The following is a 21,032-nucleotide window of genomic DNA, read 5'->3' as shown; positions in this document are numbered from 1 at the left end:
GGACCCAGGCTCGCTTTCAGGGGCCCACACTGGGGAAAACGAAGCACGCCCACGTGCAATGACAGGCAGCAATGCAAATTAAAACACGAATATTTAATGGGGATTGGCACGGGTGGGCATGGCAGCGGAGGCTTCAGGGAGACCCGGGACGGGGGGGCACAGCAGAGGGTCACTTGGACAAACCAACCTGGAAGATGCGGCTTCCACGCTCCGAGCTCTGCCGCGTCGTCTCCCAGGACGGGCTGGGCAGGAGGCTTGCCATCCCTGCCTCTCACCTTCAGCCTTAGGACCAAGCAAGTTTATTCCACTAAGCCTCAGGCTCAGGCAGCCAGGAGTGGCAGCAGCTACGGGCACGAGGAGGCCGGGCCTCCTCCCAGGAGCACAGCATAGGTGCAGGACAGCCTCACAAGGTGCCAGCTGCCTGAGGAGGGTCCAAGGGAGGTGTGTCCCTGATGGATGGGTGGGGAATTCTCCTTGAGGCAGGTGTGAGAGGGAGGGGAGGTGTGAAAGGGAGGGGGGCTGCTCTTAGGGAAGGGGGCCCATAAGAGGCCCGTGTGCAGGGCCAGTGGCCAGCATGATGAAACCATGAAGACAAGCAGGGAGGCCACAGCGTGCAACCCCACGGGCCACGGCCACAGGGCGCATTCAAAAGACAAAGGAGGTGGCGCCTGCAGGGCTGAGCGCCTGCTCGGCCTGGGCCAGGCTGTCCCTGGCCTGGCGGTCCAGGTCGTGGCACTCCTGCAGCGTGTCCTGGAACTGGCGGCAGGCCTCCTCCAGGATGGAGCTGCTGCGCGTGGGCCAGGACTCCCAGTAGCCGGGCTCCACCCAGGGCTGGGCCTCCACGGCTCGCGGGCCGGGGCCCGGGCCGGAGCTGGGGCGCAAGGAGCTGTCCAGGTCCCGGCACAGCTGGTAGAAGTCACTGCCGCGCCCGCTCACGCGCTCGCCGTCGATGACCTTCAGGCCGGGCAGCAGCTCGCGGACCGAGGCCCAGTAGGAGGGGCTGGCGCACAGCGGGTTGCTGAGCCGGGCCAAGGGGTCGCGGAGCCGCAGGCGCTCGAGGCCCCGCAGCGCCGCCAGACACTGCAGCTGCCCGGGGCCGGCCAGCAGGTTGCCCGCGGCGTTGAGACTCTGCAGGTTCTCGCAGGCGGCCAGGGGCTCCAGCCCCGTCAGCCGGTTGTCGGCCACGTTGAGCACGGCCAGCTGGCGCAGGGAGGCCAGCGGGCCCAGCTGGGTGAGCGCGTTGCCCGAAAGGTCCAGCCACTCGAGGCCCAGGCACTCCCCCAGGAAGCCCAGGTCCGCCAGCCCCAGGCCCTGCAGCTTCAGCAGCAGGATGGACTCCAGGGCGAACTCGCCTGAGCGCGCCTTGAGCAGCTGAGGGGTGACGCGCACCCCGTCGGCCTCTCCCGACTTCTCACCCCGAGGCTCCATGAGACGAAGTGGGTCCAGGTGGCCGGGGCCCCAGCAGCTCCGTCACGGTGACGCAGGTGCCACTGGCGGTCAGCGGGCTGCTCACCCCAAAGGACGCCCCGTCCACTCGGCCTGGGCTGGACGCCTGTCTCCGACACCCCCGCTCAAGGGCCAGCAGGTCCCTAAGGAGAAACAGTCAAATAGTAAGCGGGCCTCTGAGCACCTCAATGACCACCCAGCCTCCACCGCCAGGGCCAGAAACCTACATGGCCCGGCGGGACCTGAGGACTGGAGTCCAGGGCGCAGGAGGGTGAAGAGCCCCTCCGAGCGAGGTGGGCCAGGGACAGGCCCTTGCCTAAGGGGGTCCTGACTCGGCCCTGGCGGTTATGGCCATGCTGGATGGGATTCAGGCCTGACGTTACCAATTCTTCCCGTCTCCCAAATCTGCTCCGGAGACACAATCTCATTACTCTCCTTTCTCGGTAACTGCTCACGATTATCTGTATTAATTCTGAGGTGTTTCCTTTTAACCATTTACATTTATTTTTGAAGAGATAACAGGTCACCATCATCGCCAATCTCTTTTGTTTCCTTCCTGGGAGAGCCATGCATTGGCAAACACAAATGAGAGCACCTGGGCCTTCTTGACAATTTTTTTTTAAATCAGCAATGAATTCAAAGTGGTCTCCGCGTTCCATGGGCCAACTTGTGACCTCTGATGGCAGCTGTGGGGCCTGAGGGCTCAGCCTTCAGTCCTTGATGAGGAAACTGAGGTGGAGGGAGGGAAGGGACAGCGGAGGCACAGGGAGAGTGGCAGTGCTGCCAGGCCCCTCACCTTTGCTCCCCCGACCCCTGCCTGTCAAGACCAGCTCTTCACGTGGCACCAACAGAACAGCGCCCATCGCTGCCAGCCAGATAGCCTGGTTCCAGCTGCAAACATGGGCAAAGGGGGGTTGGGGAGGGGAGTCCGGACAGTCAAGGAAGCCGTCCTGGAGGGAGGGGCAGGGTGGCACCTATGTTGGATCCAGAAAAGGGGAGGGAGGGTACTTTCTAGTCGCCAGTGGCCGTGGGGTGGCAGAAACCCAGGTGTCAGTGCAAGACCAGAGCACGAGGCAGGAGGCCAGGGGGAGGGACGCGGGCGATGCCGAGCAAGCGCAGAGGGGTCAGGGTCTAAGAAGAGAGGCAAACAAGCAGACCTCTGCTCCAAGTGGCAGCTCCCCAACCCCACAGACTCTGGCCGGGCCCAGGCCAGGCGGCCAGGCGGGGTGAGGCCTGCGGAGAAACAAGGAGCCATTCACTCCTACTGTTTACAAAACCTGGGGCTCCAGAGCCTCGGCCAGGCCCCCAGGCTGCGTTTCCATAGCAACGTCACTCCTCAGGCCCCCTCCAAGGAAATCAGGCCCAGAGCTCCTCCCACACGCCCCAGGGAGCTGGGGAAGCGGCTAACACCTCTGACCCCCACCCCATCTCTGAGAAGGGGGCCCTACATCTTTCCCCAGCCCCCCTCCAGTCTGCAGCAGCCCAGCTCCTTCTTCACTTCTACCAACGTTTCTGTCCAAAAGGCATGGAGGCACCTGCTAAGAAACCTGGTCACTCTGCGGAAACATCTGCTGGGTTTGTAAGCAGTGAGCGACGCAGTCACCTCCATGTTGGTTAAACCTGCTCTGGCCCACAGGCCACCGGGCACTGGAGACGGGCCATAAAAGCACTAGCCAGAGACGAGGACCCCGCCCAAGGGCAAGGAGCGATGAGAGGAGGGAGGAGAACGTGTGTCCAGAACCTGGCCATGTGACTGGAGGCCGGGCTCCCGTCTCGCACTTGGGGTGTCCCGCGGCATCGGCCTCAGGAGGCAGCGGCGAGTCCAGGATGACAGGGTCCAGGCACCGTCTGTGAGAGCGAGGCGCAACGGGCCAGCCTCGGGGGGACACCACCTCTTCAAGTATCTGCGGGCCTCTCTCCAGCGGTACGCACATCCTCCCAGCCACTATTTTGGGGGTGAAAGCGGTCAGGAAGCCCTGGTGTACAGTCAGGGGCTGAAGTCGGGCGAACACCCACATGCTTGAGGCTGAACGGAGGGTACTGATGAGCAGCCGGGGGTGGGGAGGACAACACGCCAGGCCTCCAGGGAAGAGCCACCAGCCCCGTGTTCAAACGCCCTGCCGCTGCTGGGGGGACGGGCTGGGGGGGGGGGAAGCAATGCCCTGAGGAACCCCGTCAGCGATGGGGATGGAGGTGGTGCGCAAAGGGAGGGAAAGAACAAGGGGGCGGGCAGAGAACGGTGTGCGCGTGCCCACGTTCTGCGGAAGAGGAAAGGGGAGCGGGAAGATCACACTGGGACTGGACAACAGGCCTCCTGTGCCCCCAGGGTCCCATCTGGCAGGAAACACGCGCCCCCTCCAGCACTCGGCTCTGTGCCCTCGGCCCTGGGTCCCACGCCCTTGTCTGCAGTTAGATGAACAGCACAGTAGTCAAAACCTGATTCTCCAGCGTGTCCATGACCTCTGCTCTGCTCCTGGGCCCCATCTTACCTCAAATCTGCACACCGCCACCAGGCAGGGGCCCACACGCCTGTGCAAACCCAGCCAATGCAGAGGCCAGCAGCGGAGAGCAGGCTCCGCGCGATGCGAGAAAGGCTCGTCCACATGCAACAGTGTCAACGTTCCTCTAAAAAAGCATAATCACCCTGGTCCTCTCATGGAAATGAGCGAACAGAGGCCGCTGGCCCAACGTGTGTCTGTGAAAAGGACTCGGTCACACGGACAAGGCTATGACTGAAACAGGTGACTCTGGATCTCCGGGGGGAGGCCCATCTTCCCTTGTTCAGAGCCAGCAGTTCTGAGTCTCAGTTTACCTATCAGGGAATGGGCCAGAAAAGGATGCCATGAGTCGCCAGGGCAGGGCACAGCTAAGTCTAGGGAAGAAATGGTCCAACTCGGAGCAGCCTCAGGTGGACAGTCACCTGGCCGCTTCGGTGAACTGGGGCCCCTTCCTCCGCCCCATCCCCGCCGACCGCAACCTGGCGCAGGGTTCTTGGACCCGGCACTGCCGCCGTCTGGGGCCGGGGCTGCTCCGTGCATGCCTGTCTTCCAGCCACAAGAGGGCGGTAGCAATCCCCCCCCAAGCTGTGACAACCAAAACATCTCTAGGCGTTGCCCAATGGCCCCTGGGGGACAAAACTGCCCCCGGTTGAGAACCACCGCTCCAGAGCCCAAGCCCCCAAGCTCGGCACCGTCAAGCTTCTCCTCTCCTCCCTTTCACTGCCCTCGTCCTCCTCACACCCCCCCACCCTGGTGCCTCGCCGGTCCAGGCCTCCCCTCTCGGAGAACAAGGAGAGCCGCTGCGGGGAGGCCACACAGCAAGGGGACGGTGCCTCTCCCAGGAGGAGCCCGAAGGATGGCGGCACTGACCAATACATGGCCCCCAGGACAGCTTTAGTTAGGGCACCTGACATCCCTGCCCCCACCTGACCTGCTACACCCGAATCTGCGAGGGAGGGACAGGACGCCTCAGTTTTAAGATGCTCTCAGGTGATTCTCATTGAAGTCTGAGATGCACGTGCGATTTAAGGAAGGGAGGCAGGGGGGCGGGGAGAGGGTCCAGGGCCGGGCCCTGATCTCACCACCCAAATGCACGGGATGCAGAGTCCAGACGTGCAGCCCTAGCCCCAGCCTCTCCCCCGGGGGCGCCGGCCAGACGTGCAGCCCTAGCCCCAGCCTCTCCCCTGGGGGCGCTGGCCTCTCCTCGCTGGGAGCCTGTGCAGACATGCCTCCAGCAGCTGGGGAAGAAGACACGACCTGAGCAGCGTGGAGGTGAGACTTCACTTCCTATCACGGTGCTCCAACCACTGAACACAATCCGTATGAAGCTTTATTCAAGAAAATGCCATGTTACACTGTTAAACTGAAAATACAGCACACTAACTAGCACAGAGGGTATGATCTCAAGGTAAAAAAAGGAAACATGTCAAAGTTTTCACAGAGGCTGAGTGAAAGGATTACGGTGAATTTTTCCTGCTTCCTTACATTCTCAGTAACTTCCGAACGTCCTACAGTGCATTAGTCACAGTGACACAGGGGAAGCGAGGGAACAGGCTCCCGGGCTCAATCCCACAGCCAGGGCCAAAGTGCAAGTTAGGCCTTGGTGTCTCTACACACCCCCTTCCCTCTCAGAGTCCCTCTCCCAGCGGCCCAGCACCTCAGCAGAGCTGGACTCGTGTCTTGTGGGTGGGACGGGCCCCTCCCCAAACACTCTGGCCTCGCCCTTCCTTCTTTTCCCACCGATCCCACCAGCACCTGGGCCCCATGCCCTCAGGTCCTGCACTCGACCCTAAAGGAGCTCAGGCCGGTCTGTCACTGGGATACATGCCCTTTCTTGCTTCCTGAGACTGCTTTCACTGTAGAAAGAAGAAACCCCAAGGCTTCCAGGAGTCTGGAAACAAACTACAGGTGACAACGGCCACGTGATGACTGGGCATGCCAGCTCTCCTCGATCACACGCCCGCAGGAGCTGGGCGGTGCCCTCCACCAGGGCTCTTGGGAACCCCGGGATCCACGGCAAAGTACAGACCCTAAGAAGACTGGTGTGCGTGTGGGCACCTCCCTCTTAAAGTGGCTACTCTATCATATTAGGGTTTCTTTCCTTTCCAGGAAGAGTGTCCACGGCTTACCCAGGCCCTAGGTGGCTGAGGATATCCCGCATGGTGCCTGGTTGCTCTCTGAGAACGCAGACGTTGAGGGCCTGCTGCCCCGACACACACGGACAAGCCGCTCTTCAGGGCACCGGACCCTGCGGTCAGACTCACCGGTCTGCGCCTCCAGCGCCAGGCTGCAGAGCAGCTCGGCAGCGCTCTGCTGGGGAAGATGAGGGGCGGGGGCGTAGCTCAGGAAACGCCCCAGGTTGGTCTTCAAGAAGAGAAGACGCGCAGCCGTCTCCACTGGGAGAGGGGCGTCATGCGCCACGATGGCGGGGCCGCCCAGGGAGGCAAAGACACCTGCAGAGAAGGCGCCCGTCAGGGGGCAGGATAGACAGATGGTGGCCAGTGTCGCCATGTCTGGCCAGACGTCCCGCCGCTTCTGCCGGTAAGCAGGGGGTCCTCCTGGGCACCCACTGTCTCGTTCTCACGCAGGTACTTCTTGCGGATGACGCCGGCCAGGTGGCTCTCCGTGGAGAGGGAAGCTCCTCTCCGAGACCGGCAGCCCCCCGCTCTCCACCTGCTCCGGGAGGCTCCTCTCCCTCTGGCCCAGCAGCAAGGACCCAGAGGTCCTGCTTCTCTGCTCGGGCGCTTCCCGGCCCTTCCCTGCGGCCCCAGGGCTCCTGGCTCCTGCGCGGCTCGGGGGCGTCCACACGCACAGCAGTGGGGCCCTGCACGGAAGGGGAGGGCGGCAGGAGTACTCGGGCACCACGAGCTCCTTCACCTCGTCCACGAGAACTTGCTTCCAATGGTTGATGTCGGCCCCCTCGGGGAGGGTAGCCTCTATCCTGCCCTTCAAGCGGGGTCCAGCAGGGTCGCCAGCACGAACCCCTCACGGTGGAAGAGCTCAGGGAGCTGGTGGTCTGTGGAGAGCGGCAGGGCCAGGTCCTCGGCCAGCTGCACGGCCGCGCCCATCTCGCCGGAGCTCCGCTCCTCAAAGCGCCCGCGAACCTGCGCCAGGAAGACGTGCAGGTAGCGCGGCTGGGGCAGCACCAGGCTTAAGGCGGCCCGTGCGTGCTCGCCTCCCGGACCACCATCCAGAAGGGCTGCGGGAGCTGACCAGACCGCCCGCCAGGCTTCAGGGTGTGGCCAACAGGGCCGCCCCTTCCTCCCCGGCTGCTGCCTCTCCTTGCACCCCCGCAGCAGCCGCTGCCGTTCCACCAGCCGCTCCAGCAAGTGGCAGGCGGACACCAGGGATCCGAGAGCCCTAGGAAGGGCTGCGGGGCTGGCAGGAGCCGCCGGGCTTCCGCAGAGCCTTGGAAGTGGCTGCGGATGGCCCCGGCCGTGCCCAGGATGATCTGGACACTGTGACGGTGACACAGGAAGTCTCCCACCAGGGAGTCGAGGCAGTGGGCGACGCAAGGGGCGTGGGGGCAGCCCTCCGTCCTCACCGCCTGCTCCAGGCTGGGGCAGCCGCCCGACACCAGGAAGCCCAGGCGCAGAAAGCTGTGGCCAAGCCACAGGCTGAGCTGCCCCGGCAGCCCCCGCGGCTCGTCCTCCGCAGCCCTGCCCAGGGGCAGGCCTCGGACCCAGGCATGGCCGGCCTCCTCGGGCTCCCCGGCGCCACCTGCCGGCCACCCAGCCGCGTCACCCCACAGCGGGCAGTGCCAGCCGCGCAGTCCACGTCCGCGACCCGGGCCGCCACGGAAACGGTGAGGTGGACGCGGCCGCCCTCGGCCCACTGCATCCTGACGCACCTGCTCGCCCATCGCCCCGTGCAGCAGGGGCAGGGCTTCACGGGAGAAGAAGGCTGGAGACGGCAGGCGGCGGCGATGGTCCACCTGGGCCATAAACCTCCCGCAGAGCGGGGCCGAGACCAAGGAGAGGGCCAGCGCCAGGCTGCAGAGCAGCTCGGCAGTGCTCTGGCTCCGGGCCTGTGCTCGGAGCTGGCTGGGGGCACATTCGCCACCTCAGTCCTCCCCAGCTGCCGTCGGGGGGAGTAGGCGGGGGAGGCCGAGCCTGCATCAGCCGCTCGGGCCCGCCTGTCCGTCACCATCTTGCAGAGGTGAGGCATCCGGCGGCAGCATGGTGATGGCAGCTCTCAGGGGCACGGCTGGTGGCCCCCGTGGGCAGGTCCTTCTGCTTCTTTTCGGGCCCCCCTCCCCGCTCCTCCCCAGGGCCGGCTGCAGCTGGCTTCCTCCCCACCTCCCGCCCGTGCTTAGTTGCCGAGTGACGGACCAGAGCTGAAGGCTGGGGCCGCCCCTTGATTTTGCCCCGTCTGATGCTCGGTGGCACAGAGTTCCTGCAGCTGATGGTGAAGCAGCGTCTCACGTCAGGCACGGGTCTCTGACCCAGGGTGTGCAGGGGGCCCGGGGAGTGCCCGGGGGCCCAGCCCTTGGCCTCGGCCTGCGCAGTCCTCACCAGCTTCTTCAGGCAGAGTGGCTTCTGGAGGCTCAGCAGGGGCGGCTGCTCACCCTCACCAGGAAGCAAGTGCCTCTTCTTCCGTGTCTTGAGCTGACGCACCTCTCCGGCCGGATGGGCTATGAGGATGTCGGCTGGCCTCGCCTCTTCATCCTCGCCAGGCTGGCCCGCCTCCAGCCTGTCCGGCTGGCCACGTGGACCAGCAGCAAGTCAGAGGGGACGTGACTGGAGCTGAGCACTGGGTCCCCCGACTTCCTTCCTGCCAGCTGCCCCTCCTCTCGCCATCCATGGGCCTTCCACTTGGACACCTTCTTCTCAGGCTGCACAGGGGACTCCTGCCCCAGCACGGACTGGAGGCCACAGGGTCCGGAGTCTCCCTCTGGCTTACTGTGCCCAGCAGCGGGGTGGCAATTTTCACAGGGGGCGGCCGGCCAAGGCCAGGCCTCTCCGGGGAGCCGGCTGCTCTCCTCTCGCTGCAGACACGCAGCCCCAGGAGACCTTCCTCCTGCTCCTCCCGGAACGCCTGGTCAGGTGCAGGGACCCACAGGCTGCTGCGGAGGCGCGGGGGGTTGCTTCCCCTGCAGGGATAGGTCCCTCCCGCTCTTCTTTTGGGAGCCGGGGGTTCTGATTTTCCCGGGGCCACTGCGGCCTCCTCCCCTATGCGTACAAACTCAAGTTTGACCTCAGTCTCTGGCAGGTGCTCCCTGGCGCCCAGCCAAGTCCACAAGGGGTGTTGATAGCTCCGGTGCTGAACTTGGAGCCAGGAGAAGCCAGCGCGGCAGGTGGGGTCTTGGCTCTGATCATGGAGGAGTCAGCACACACAGGGGGCTCCTGCCCCATGGATCCTGAGAGTGTATGTTTCTTGTGGGGCTTTTTGACTTTTCCGACTTCCAACGTGCTTGGGAGCTTGGGGCAATGAGAAGACAGGCCCAGGCTGTCCTCTGGCAAGATGACAGAAGACAAGGCAAGATCTAAGGCAAGATGAAGAGAATGGCTCTCAGCCAGCTGCCTACTCACTTCGGGGCCCATTAACGGGACAGTGAGGCCGGAGGGGAGAGAAGAGAGCAGAGGATGTAAGGCGTAGTAACCATATGAAATCAATCCCAGGACAAAACTCTCCAGACGCCGACCTCCTGGGTGAAGCCTGACATGCACTCCTCCAGACCCAACGGAGCAGCCCTCGACCGGAGCCCCCAGCCCTCTGCACAGGAGTGGTTTCTGTGTCCATCTTCTTTACCACGTTAACTCACATCTCTTTTTTCCTTCAATGTTTATCAGAGCCTAGTAGGCACTTGGCAGTCTTCCTGTGTGATGGATACAGTATAAGGTAGGCCAGGCCCCTGTGTGCACATGGCCCCCAGGCTGGCGGGGGGCAGATGAGAATAAAACGCTCACACACACGGCAGGGGAGACGAGAGCCGAGGTGCAGGGTATAAAGGAGCGCTGCAGGGCTGTGGGACCCCGGCGGGAAGGACCTCACCAAGACGTCAGGCAGGCTTCCCGGGAAAAGCTGCGGACGCTGGCGCTGTCAGCACAGGCCACGGGAATGCGGAGGCCGGTCTCTGCGTCCTGGGCACCCGGGTCGTGCCTGGCACCCGCAGGGCCTCTTAAACAGGCAACGTCGCTCGGTACCGGAGAGCGATGCGGCCCGAGGCTTCCCAAGCCTCTGTCAGAGCACGTGGTACGGGGCAGCTCCTAATGCCAGCGACGCAGGCCCCCCACGCCCCCTCCCCTCGAAGCCCACTCCTCTCTGGCTCCGGCCCCTGCTGCTCCCTGACACTGCCCCCGCCGAGGCCCCAGGGACCCCCGGTGCCCCGCCTCAGCGGGCTTCTCCACACCAGCAGCACCTGCCCACGTCCTCCACCTGGAATGCTGCTGCCCGCAGCTGTGGGACAGCACATCTCCTTGGCTATCCTGCCACCTGTGACTCCTTTTCAGTCTCTGTTCTAGTCCCTCTTCCTCTGCCCGTCCCTTAACGGTGTTTCCCGGGCTTCCTCGTCTCCAGGTCTCGTCTCTCCTTCCACACCCTCTCCCTGACCAGGGCCACCTTTACCGGCTGAGCACTGCCAGCCCCTCTCGGCTCACGACTCCCTCGCAGGCTTCCCCTCACCCGCTCGGCCTACAGTCAACTCGAGCTCAGTAAACAGGACTCCTGTTCACCCAGATGCTCAAACCGCAAACCTCAGCACAATCCTCGACTCCTTTCCCCCCGGTTCATTTTCCTGCAGATGAGGTCAAACTCAGGGCTCTCAAAAGAAAAGACACATGAAGAAGTCAGAGAAGAAACATGCGGAAAGAAAAAAAGAAAATGAGAGGGAAGGAAAAGCCCAGTGAGCTAGGCTGTGCCTCCTTGGGAAAGAGAAGATTCAGAGTCAGATGGCGTAGACCCTGCCCCAAACAGCTGCGAGTGAGGCACCTCTTCAGACCAGAGCGAGATGCAGGTTAATTGAGGAGATTTAAACCAGAACATTGTGACACTGAGTGATGTTAAACATTCAGAAGGATCACCAGGGATGGCAGGACGGCCTTTACTGGGGACGAGCCCGCTGGGCGGCTCAAGCGAGACCCGGCTGTGAACCAGGGTGGACAATGCGACACCGAGGAGCCCCTTCCAGCCAGAGGGGCCTCGGGGGAACCGAGAGGCAACCACCCAAGCCCATCGCTCGACGACCCAGTCAGCCACCACCGAACCAGGGGTCTGAAGCTCACGGGAGGTGACATGGCGGCGGGGCGGGATCAAGGTGCAAATGAAGTACAAGACACTGTCACAGTCCAGGGGAAGGGCTCTAGATGACAGAGCCAGAGGGGACTAACCTTCGCTCTTATTTTGATTGAAGAAACAGAAACCCAGAGCAGCAACGTGACGCTCAGTGGCAGAGCAGAGGACCAGAGCAGTCCATGGGCTTCACTGCTCCCGAGAACACAGAACAGGGTACTGAAACCAGGCCTGTGTCCCACCTGCTCTCACTGATGAGGGCAGAGAAAAAGAAAACACCTGTGAGTTAGGCTGCAGCCTGGGCTACACCCCAAAGCCTTCGCCTGAGGACGCACTAATTGAACCCAGGGCACCAACCTTGTTCTGTTCCCCGACCAGCCCTGTCCCACCAGTCCGTCTGTATTCTGCAGATACCCTCGAGCCACTTGATCATTTAACAGTAATTCGTCAAATATCTACCATGAGCCAGCACCGTGCCCTAAACATACAAACACAGGAGAGTCACTGCCCGGCTGGCACATGGGGCTCGGGACGAGAAGACAACTTGGAAACGGCTACCGGCACCAGGGCAAGGCAAGCAGGGTAAGTGCTGCGGTGCCAGGCCGCGGGCTCACCGACAGGCAAATCGAGTCTATGACACGGGAGTTTAGATTCTGTCTTGGCAGGGTCGCTTACCTTAGGCTACTGCTTGAGGAACCTCATCTCCTGACAGTCCCCGGGGCAGGTCCGGGATCTTGGGCAATGACTGGCACCCCTTTCTCTTCACTGAAGCACACCAGGGTGACAGCGGGGTGGACGCTGTGGAGAGCCAGCTTGGAGTCTACACGAACCTAAAATGTAAAATTGAAAAAGAAAATGTAAAAATGTAAAATTGAAAAAGAAATCACCCACAAACTCCAGGACTTTGATCATTAGTAAGAAGTTGTTTGTGACACTTCTCATAACAGCTGATACACGCACTTGATATAGCGACAAGGTGGAGACTCCGGGGCCGCATCAGGTGGGACCACACGAGGCAGGCGGCAGGTGCAGCCCTGGGAAGCAGGCGGGGAGGAGGGCAGGAGCAGGTAACGGAGGCGGGACTGGAGGGGAAGGGACAGTTTGGAGAGCCATGTAGGGGGCAGATGACACTTGGGCTGCGATGTGGAGGAGGAGGGGATACAGAGGGACACCCCAGTCCCTGCTAAATACAGTTCAGTTACAGATATAGTGATTTTGAGGTTCTTCTGGAACAAATCTTCAGGAGTAGATGTGACAGATACAGGGTCAGGGGATAGAAGTCTGAGCTAAAGATACAGATCCGTGTAAAAGTCTCCGTAGAAACTGAGGGAAAACACCGGTGGGAGAAGACAGTGGAGGGTGGTTGCCTAGACAACACGGACACCGTGGGGAGGGCAGAGGATGAGCAGACTCCAAGACGCCTGACAGGCAGAGGACAGAGACACAGAAAAACCTAAGTGATGTTAGGGGAGCCAAGGGAAGACTTTCCAGAAAGGACAGACAGGGTCCCTTCAGCGGATGAAGCAGGTGGAGCCCTGGGGCTATGCAATGAGAAGCAGGGGACGCAGGCACTTGCAATGTCAAAGGGTCACGCTTTGGGGTGGGAGGGAAAAGGCTTGGCTCTGTCTCAAAAGAGAGAAAAGGTACAGTGGGAAAAAAGGGAGGATTGATGGCAGGAGCTTCCTGAGGGAGAGGGACTCAAGGCACAGGTGGGTGTGTTTATCCTTGCAGATGAGAAAGCTTTTTTTTTTTTTTCCTGACACAGCAAAGAAGGACGGCTATGGTGGCAGGCAGGCCCTTGAGTGTGGGCAGGGGCAGGGCCCAAGGCAGTTATGCCCAAGAGCCTATAGATTCCCGAGGGGTTAGCAACCTGCTGGCTGAGCCTGAGACAGGAAGTGCCTCAGCACTTACACGTGTTCTGACTCCATGGATTAGAGATTTCCTCCTTACTACACTCACCAGGCCTTTTCCCACACGCATGCCCAGAAGCACAGTGGTCACTTTTCTCTTTCTCCTGGGCCTGCCTCACCCTAGGGCCTCATGCAGAGCTCAGTCCACCCTGGGCGTTCGATACCTATGCCAGACCTTTCTCCGAGTTTTCACTCTGCCCAGTCCCACCAGCCCCCTCTTCTCTCAGCCCCTGCACTGGGGGAGGAGGAGGTGGTGCCTGTCTATCCACCAGACCCCAGGAGACTTCAAAGCACTTGGTGAGCCTACAAGTCCTCGGCTTCTCAGCCCCCCACCCGCTCACCTATGAGGAGATGGAAGATGAAAAAAAGCATGGGACCAGAGGAATGTGTGGAAGGAAGAGAGTAGAGCAAACCACTACACATTTTGGGGTTTTGTCCCACACGCAAATTTGGCTACTTTTAAACCCTAAGGGAGAGATTTTAAATAACCAAGCCTCATTAGATTTCACAATATGCAAAAATGACATAAAATGAGATGTTTTAAACTACACACCAGCAGAACCCTTTGCTCTTTTCTGCGAGGCTGCTCTCCACAATGGATTGAGAGAGCATGAAGTCCAGAGCCGGTCTATGGGGGTTTAAATTCTGGCTGCTACCCTCCAGCTGTGTTCGTCCGCTCCGTGCCTCGGTTTCCGAGTCTATACAACAGGGATAACAGCATCCACCTCGCTGGCTTGTGAAAGATTAACGGAATTAATGTACGCATATAGCAGTGTTTAAGGGCACTTCTTGGCACAGAGTGAGTGATGGATACGAGCCGCTGTCCAGGTCTGGCCTCACCGGGTGTTTCAGGTGCGGGGCACTGGGAAGGGGAGGGAGGCTGGGAGGGGGACACCTGGGCCGCCCGATGGGCAGGGCAGGTCAGGGAAAGCCGCCTTGCCCCCAAGTCTACGTCTGTGACCACAACGCCCCCTCCCCGGCTCACCTACGGCCAAAGGTCTGGCTGGCTAGTGGGGCTGGCGAAGCTGTGAAGCCGGCGCAGCTCCCGCGGCGGGTAGTAAGGATACGCCGTCCGCGGCCCGCCGCTCGCTCCCACCCCCGCGCCGCAGCGGGACCTACCATGAGGCGCCAAGGGCCCTGCAGAGCTTGGTGGTGGGCGGTCCAGGTTCTGGGGAGACTTCCGGGAGCGACAGTCGGCGGGTCCTCCGCGCCCACCCCACTCCAGCGGTTGGTACGTTCCTCCAGCAGGCAGCCAGCACCGAGTGCGCAAGCGCAGCGCCCAGTGCGCAGGCGCAGCCGCAGCGGCCGGAAGCGGTGGTGTTAAACCGCCTCCTCCGCCGGAAGTCTCGCGCTTTTCTCACCTGACCGGGACTCGTTCGTACACGTTTAACAGCGTTAGGGGTTTTTTGGGTTTTTTTTTGTGTGTGTGTGGGGGGGTACTTTGTTTCTTTGTTTGTATTTAATAGTGCTAGTTTAGCTGTGTGGCCTGGGAGGAAGCGCTCGCAGGCGCTCCGGGGCGACGGTGGCCTAGTCTTCCTCCTCCACTGGCGGATTCGTAAGGCCCCTTCCATCCCCGGCTCTGCGCCGCGGCAGTCTGACCGCCCGAGTGCAGCCCGACCGCCCGAGTGCAGCCCGGGGCTTGTGCGCACGTGCGGACGGAAGGGACCACGGTAATGATAATGATCCGTGTGTCGGAGTCTCGTCTCGCCTTGAGGGCTCACCCAGCATTATGACACCCACCCAGGGTATCTCCTGGGGCAAATTTCCGGTGACACCGCGAAGGCCTCGCCGACAACCCAGGGGTCGTCCGTGCGCGCCTCCACTGAGGTGCTCTGCCAACTCCCCAAACTGAATTGTCTCGGGGCCGAAAAGGCCGCGTTTCCTGGGCTGAGCGGAGAATTCCTCTCCTCACGCTGGTCCCACCTGGACTCCAAAGTACCCAACTCTTGTTTCAAAGGCTACCTTGAGCTTCTTTCCACCGCCAGAGTCAGACAAATCCAAGGGCCTAGGCTTGGGCACCACCGGGCCTTGGGCAGTCCTCCCTGCTCACCTTCCCAGGGCTGATCTCAGTTCTTTCCATCTCCTTCCAGCGCCCCCGCTCTGGGCCCATCAACTCCAGGCTGGTGCAGTCCTCCAGCTTGAGCTAAAACTAGGACCCCTGCAATGAGAGTATATATCTTTGCCCTTTATCAAAGTTATTTTTAATCTTATTTGATTCTCTCCATGCCTCAGAGATGGAGGTATTGGTTTCTCCATTATACAGATGAGGAAACGAGACTCAGTCACACGGAGAGTTAAAGTAGGAGATGGAGGGAGCCACAGATGATTTCACAGTTGTACTGTTGCATGAGGGTCCGTATAAAATGGGCTCAGCTGGTCCCTTTGCAGTGTTAACCCAGAGGCACTCTAGAACCAAGGATGACTTGATTGCAAAACTGGGAGATACAAATAAACTGAAAAAACTGTTGTTTTGTGAAGTGTGGGTTCAAATTATTTGCCCACTTTTAAAAACTGGGTTTGTCTTATTGTTGAATTCTTTATATACTTATATTTTGTTCAGTCCTTTATATATTCAGGATACAAATCCTTTGACAAATATGTGCGTTGCAAATATTTTTTCTTAATTTGTGATTAGCTTTTCATTTTTTTAACGATGGTTTCAAAGAGCAATAGAAAAGATGGGGCTGTCTGATCTCACCACCATCCCCTCCAAACACACCGTCTTCTTCCCTCTCTTCCTGGCACTAGATTCTCTAGGATTAGGGGGACTTGTAGATAAAATACACAAAGAAATTCTATAAACCAATAGGAAAAATACCCCCGCCAACAAAAACTAATAGAAAAGCAATCAAACAATATGAACAGGCAAATTAGAGAATTGGAAACCCAAATGGTCAACAAACAGATGAAAAGAGAGTCAGGCTCACCAGTGATTATTAGGGAAATGCAAGTTAAAACAAGATAGCATTTCACACACATTATCTGACTGAAAAAATAAAAAAGGCTGAATAACAGATGAAGTCCAGGAGTTCACGTAAAGTTAGTAGGAGTGTAAACAATCGCTTTGGAGGGCCATTGGGCAATATCTTGTGATGCTGAAAGTAAACATCACCCAGAACTCCGCTCTTTACATGGAGACATACATCCTAAAGAAGTTCCAGCACATTTGCACAGACATAGATAGGGATGCTGATTGTTTATAACAGGAAGACCTGGAGTAATGCAAGTGTCATCAACAAGGGAGTAGAAACATGTATTTCACCCTGGGCTAGATCTATCTGTCATAACACTGCATCAGTCAGCTATGTCACCATAATCCTGCATAATAAACACCTGAAAACCCTGACTTGGAACAACAAGCGTTTATTTTTTTGCTCATTTGACTCTGCTTCTGCTGAGGTTTGGCCAGACTTGGCTCCAGGTCATTTTGTGATTAGTCTGCTCCCCATGTTTCTTCTCTGGGGTCGGTAGGCTGCCCAGGGCATGCATTTCTCATGGTGAAGGCAGAAGCGCAAGCCGTCTGCTCTATGGGCGCCTGGAGCTGGAGAAACCCTGGGAGCATGTACATACAAGTCCCATCAGTCATTGGTTGAGGAGTGTGCTGATGGCAATAATTTCCTGACAGCACTTCCAGCCTTCGGCACAGGACAAAGACAGTGCTGGCAGTTGGAAGTTGGCTGGTATGCATGAAAGTATTCAGAGCACGGGGAGAGGCAGGGGACGTTGACTATGGCTACTAATACACGTGTCTACTATAGTCTATTACCAGTTTTGATCTTTGCTAATATAATAGGTACTGATGGGGTTACATTGTTTCAATTTGCTTTCCTTGATTATAAATGATGGGAAGCATCTTTTTATGCTCAAAAGTCATTTCTACCACTTCTTTTGTGATCTGTCTGCTTGACTCCTTTTCTATTTACCTACTCTGTCCTTTTTATCTTGTTGATGACCTCTGTGTCTGTCATGAGTTGTAAATCGTTTCCCGTTTGTCATTTATCTTTTTTCTTTAATTTTTTTCTTTTTGCCTTGCAGAAAATCTAAATTTTAATTTAAATTTATCAAACTTTATCTTCATCACTGCTGGATTTCTTGTTTCCCCCTCTTAGTTAGATCTTCCCCATTACAAGATAATTTCTTTTCTTTTTCTTTTTTTTTTTAAGCAAAGGAGGAACAGGCTCAGAGCAGTTATTTAACTGTGACCCAAAGTCACAGTTAGCAAGTTGGAGGGTCTGGATTGAAGATTTTACCCGACTCCAAAGCGCATGTATCCTATTCAGTTTAGATGACTAAAATTTCAGGGGTCCAATCTGTCACAGTATCTTTGACTCAAACAACAAACAAACAAAATGCAAACTTTAACATACTTGTTAATCACATTAGTGTACATGGTCGCCTTGCTCTCACCAGAATTTTCACCCTTTCCTCCACCCTCATCACCATAAATCATTCAGCGTCTAAGGGTTAGCAATTATGCTAACAGTTGATCAGGAGAACAGGCTGGCTTCCAAATAAAAATAAACAGTTAAAATCTGTGGTGTGGGACTAACTCCGAAGACCTCAAGAAGAAAAATGAGCTGTTTGGGATGGTAATCCCGCATTCACGGCTGGGCGGGAGGGAACCTCCACACACGCTGGTCCCGAGGATTCCCAGCGGGCGCGTCCCTCCGAGCTGCCCGCGGGTTGGTGCAGACCGCGCAGGCGCGAGCCCCAAGATAATTTCTTTTTAATTCCCCTATGTTTTCTTCCAGTACATTTATAGTTTCATTTACATTTGTTACATCTCTGATCCAGCTGGCATTTATTTTGTTGCCGGGAGGGAGAGAGTGCTGACACTGTTCATTGCCTTTATTCATCTTTTCCTCGCGGATTTGCTTTGCCATGTTTATCAATTTGAGTTTATTTCTGGACTCGTTTTCTTCCATTGATGTGTCTATTCATGTCCCAGCACCACTGTCTTCATTTCTGTAGCCTTTCATATTGTGACTTTATAATACTTTTAAATATCTGGGAGGGCTAATGTCCCTGTAAATACTATGCTTTTTTCAGAAATTTCCTGTTTCTTTCTTTCTTTTTCTTCCTTTCTTCTTTTCTTTTTTTTTTTTTTTTCGGCCGTGCAGCGAGTATTGCGGGATCTTTGTTCCCCAACCAGGGATCGAACCTAGGCCCTCGGCAGTGAAAGCTTGGAGTCCTAACCACTGGACCGCCAGGGAAGTCCCCCTGGTTATTTCTTACATGTTTATTTTCCCTGAGAACTTTAGATTCAGCAGATCTAGTCTAGTACCCATTCTCTCTTCTCCCCTCACTCCCCCAAAGCCTTGTTTTCATCAAGAGGACACTACATTTATAGATTACATTAAGGACATTTGACATGAAGCATAGAAATACAGATGCATACACAGGCTCCATGTATTTTTCATGGCACTTATTTCCCAGGTCCTATCTCACACTTCAAAGTACTCAGGGGGCTTGCCACTTCCTTTTCCACAGGGTGGATCAGTGTGGTGTCCGTGGTGGGAACAAGAAAAGGTGAAGGAAGCTGAGATCCTGGCAGAATGAAGGGTGCCATAGAAGTAAAGAGTTACTATGTAAAAGTCGTGTGATTTATTGATGGCAGTTTTTGACGAGGCAGGCACTTTAATCCATTCTCTCAGCTCACAATCAAAGCCTCTACGAAGCAGGCACTAGTGCTATTATAAAACTGAAGCTCAGAAAGACTAACTAACTTTCACTCAACTCATAATCGGGAGGAGCTGGACTTTGAACCCAGGGAGCGCAGGTCTCCATTCTCTATCCCGACCTCGAAGCCGAGCCGAGGCTGTTCAGTCAACAGCTCCTGGAAGGCCAGGCAGAAAGAAACAAGAGAAAACTATGTTTGCCAAATCAATTGCTGCAGACCAAGGGCACGGCCGTTGCACCTAGGATCACGACGGATCAAGGCTGCAGCCTCTGCAGTAACCCTTCCGGCCTCCCGTACTCCTGCTTACGAGACGCAGCGTGGGTGGGCGCAGAGAATCATCTCCCTAATGTCTGCCGGGCTTGGTCAGGGGAAGAAAGGCTGGCCTTTGCAGCAGGCGGGAAGCCATGCTACAATCCCGGCCCTTAATCCTGAGGTTAGGAAGCTGAGGTGGGGCTTCTGCGGGTTTCTGAGAATCTCTGTCCCAACCCTCTTCCGGGCAGATGCCTGCAGGGTGAGCCAAAGTTCTACTGGGCTTGCGCGATGCTCCCCACCTCCCCCCCCGCCGAGCCCCCCACCCCCATCTGGCCTCTGCTGGACCACATGGCGCTGGGATTAGAGTCCGCTCAGGCACCCAATAATCCCCTAAAGCTTCGGTGCTTCCTTCTCCCCAGGGCATGGTCTCCAGGTCAGAAGCTCCAGGTCCTGCTGGGAACGGCTCACGGAGAACCCTGGTGCTCAGGATACCAGCTTCCCTCAAGGATGCCCAACCTCCTGTCTGGGTTGATAAACTGATTAAATTTTTATCAATCACTTGAGGGGTTGAGATTCTAGAGTAGTGATTCCCAACGTAGGGGTGGGGGAGAGGGACTTGGACCCCCAGAGAACATTTCAAAATGGCTGGAGACGTGTGATTGTCAGAGCCCAGGGCAGGGAGAGTGGTTCTGCTGGCATCCACTGGGCAGAGGTCAGGGGTGCTGCTCAACATCCTACAATGCACAGGACAGCCCCCCGCCCCCAATGGTCCCCAACAGAGAACTATCCAGCCCTAACTGTCAGCAGTGCCGAGGTAGGGAACCCCTGTCCTAACGGACGTGGCTCTGGTCCCAGCATTCTATGGGTTTGTTTGTTCCGAGTGATTCTTACGCAGGTTCGTTACATGGAGTGCGGGCTGAATTAGCATAGACTTTGGTCACCTGCCCTCACTCTTCTGGTTCCAAGTCAAGCAAAACTGTGGTGGCTGCCAAGTGACTTCATTCCTGGAAACCCCAAGGTTTATAAACAAACGTCACGTCCAGCACATGCACCTGGAGATTCTCAGGAGCAAGAGAAACCAACCCCACTTCATTTCTCCGCTCCTCCTATTCCCAATGTTATCAACGAACCCATCTTTGTACAAAGCAACCCAAAGGCCCTCATCAAGGGCCTTGCTTTAGGTGCTTTATCAGACCCTGCGGTCTGCAGTAACAGCCATCTTCTGTACGTAACTCTTCCTCTCCATTGAGAATCTGGGCTGATGGGTGTCCCTATTATAGACTGGAATGTACCAGATCTCAGGATGTTGAGGTGGGAAAAAGTCACGGAAGATTGTTGCGAAGCCTGGCCTCAGAGCAGCTTCCAGTTGGCAAGGCCCCTTAGTTCTTTGCCCTTTGGATTCCCCGAGCAATACCTGGCACCTTGCTGTTGTCATTACACATCCTTCAAGGAGGTTTCATCCAGGCTCTGGTACCACCTGGAAAATCATCCCTGTTCCCAATAACGGCCACGCTCTAAGGCCACAACCTCTCACATCAGTGCAGTGCGTTGCACTCCCAGTGGCGGCACAACCTGGTCTGGAGGTCTCCGTCCCTTGGGCGGCACTGCCCTCTGTCGGCCACCTTCTGTACGTGCAGCTGAGCTAACCTCACCTGCCTCGTCTTCTCCACAGGCTTGTCCGGTCAGTCCCAGGATGGTCTCCCAGGATGCTTCCTGCTCTGCCAGTGGGGGTGGTGCAGGGGTATCCCACCCCCAGCCACTGCCCATCTTCAGGGATCTTCTGCTACTTGTAATTGCTCTGAGCATCTACGTCAGAGGCTGACATTTACTGATGTGCCTCCCACTTGGCAGGGGAAGGGGGGTGGGAGATACTTCTTGCCTGAAACAAACAACAAGTCTGTCCACACCAGGCACTAAGAGACTTGACCAGCCTGGCCTGGCTTCTGGCCGCCTAAGGCCGTAACCCTGGGACGACCTGGCCCCATCGAGTTCCTGTCTGACCAAGTTCTGGGCTGT

General features: G+C 57.5%; 1 protein-coding gene and 1 long non-coding RNA gene across 22 annotated transcripts; one reads left to right on the top strand and one right to left on the bottom strand.

Moving 5' to 3' along the window:
- Nucleotides 1-72: 72 nt before the first annotated feature.
- Nucleotides 73-14,368, bottom strand: LRRC61 (leucine rich repeat containing 61). Of its 21 annotated transcripts, none has more exons than XM_082398786.1 (9): nt 14,204-14,358; nt 11,850-12,004; nt 11,273-11,425; nt 6,515-7,048; nt 3,936-6,397; nt 3,188-3,391; nt 2,604-2,679; nt 2,243-2,337; nt 73-1,589 (listed from the first exon to the last, which is right to left on the bottom strand). In XM_082398786.1, the coding sequence occupies exon 9, from the start codon at nt 1,426-1,428 to the stop codon at nt 646-648; it is 783 nt and encodes a 260-aa protein (XP_082254912.1). In that variant the 5' UTR covers nt 1,429-1,589; nt 2,243-2,337; nt 2,604-2,679; nt 3,188-3,391; nt 3,936-6,397; nt 6,515-7,048; nt 11,273-11,425; nt 11,850-12,004; nt 14,204-14,358; the 3' UTR covers nt 73-645. The 21 variants fall into 21 exon arrangements, with proteins under 21 accessions (XP_082254912.1, XP_082254913.1, XP_082254915.1 ...); XM_082398787.1 differs by having other exon boundaries at nt 2,243-2,679; nt 3,936-4,258; nt 6,209-6,397; XM_082398789.1 differs by having other exon boundaries at nt 2,243-2,679; nt 3,936-4,071; nt 6,209-6,397.
- A 289-nt stretch (nt 14,369-14,657) lies between these two features.
- LOC309631911 lies at nt 14,658-15,561 on the top strand. Its single transcript, XR_014246640.1, has 2 exons — nt 14,658-14,754; nt 15,317-15,561. It is a non-coding gene; the product is annotated as an uncharacterized lncRNA (long non-coding RNA).
- Nucleotides 15,562-21,032: the final 5,471 nt, after the last annotated feature.

The sequence above is a fragment of the Balaenoptera borealis genome (assembly GCF_965194805.1).
Source record: "Balaenoptera borealis genome assembly, chromosome: 7".
Taxonomy (NCBI): Eukaryota; Metazoa; Chordata; class Mammalia; order Artiodactyla; family Balaenopteridae; genus Balaenoptera; species Balaenoptera borealis.
This window is presented reverse-complemented; position numbering and strand designations above follow the sequence as displayed.

Coding starts and splice junctions, on each gene's coding strand:
- LRRC61 (XM_082398798.1), bottom strand. CDS start 7,887: ATGGCCCAGGTGGACCATCGCCGCCGCCTGCCGTCTCCAGCCTTCTTC.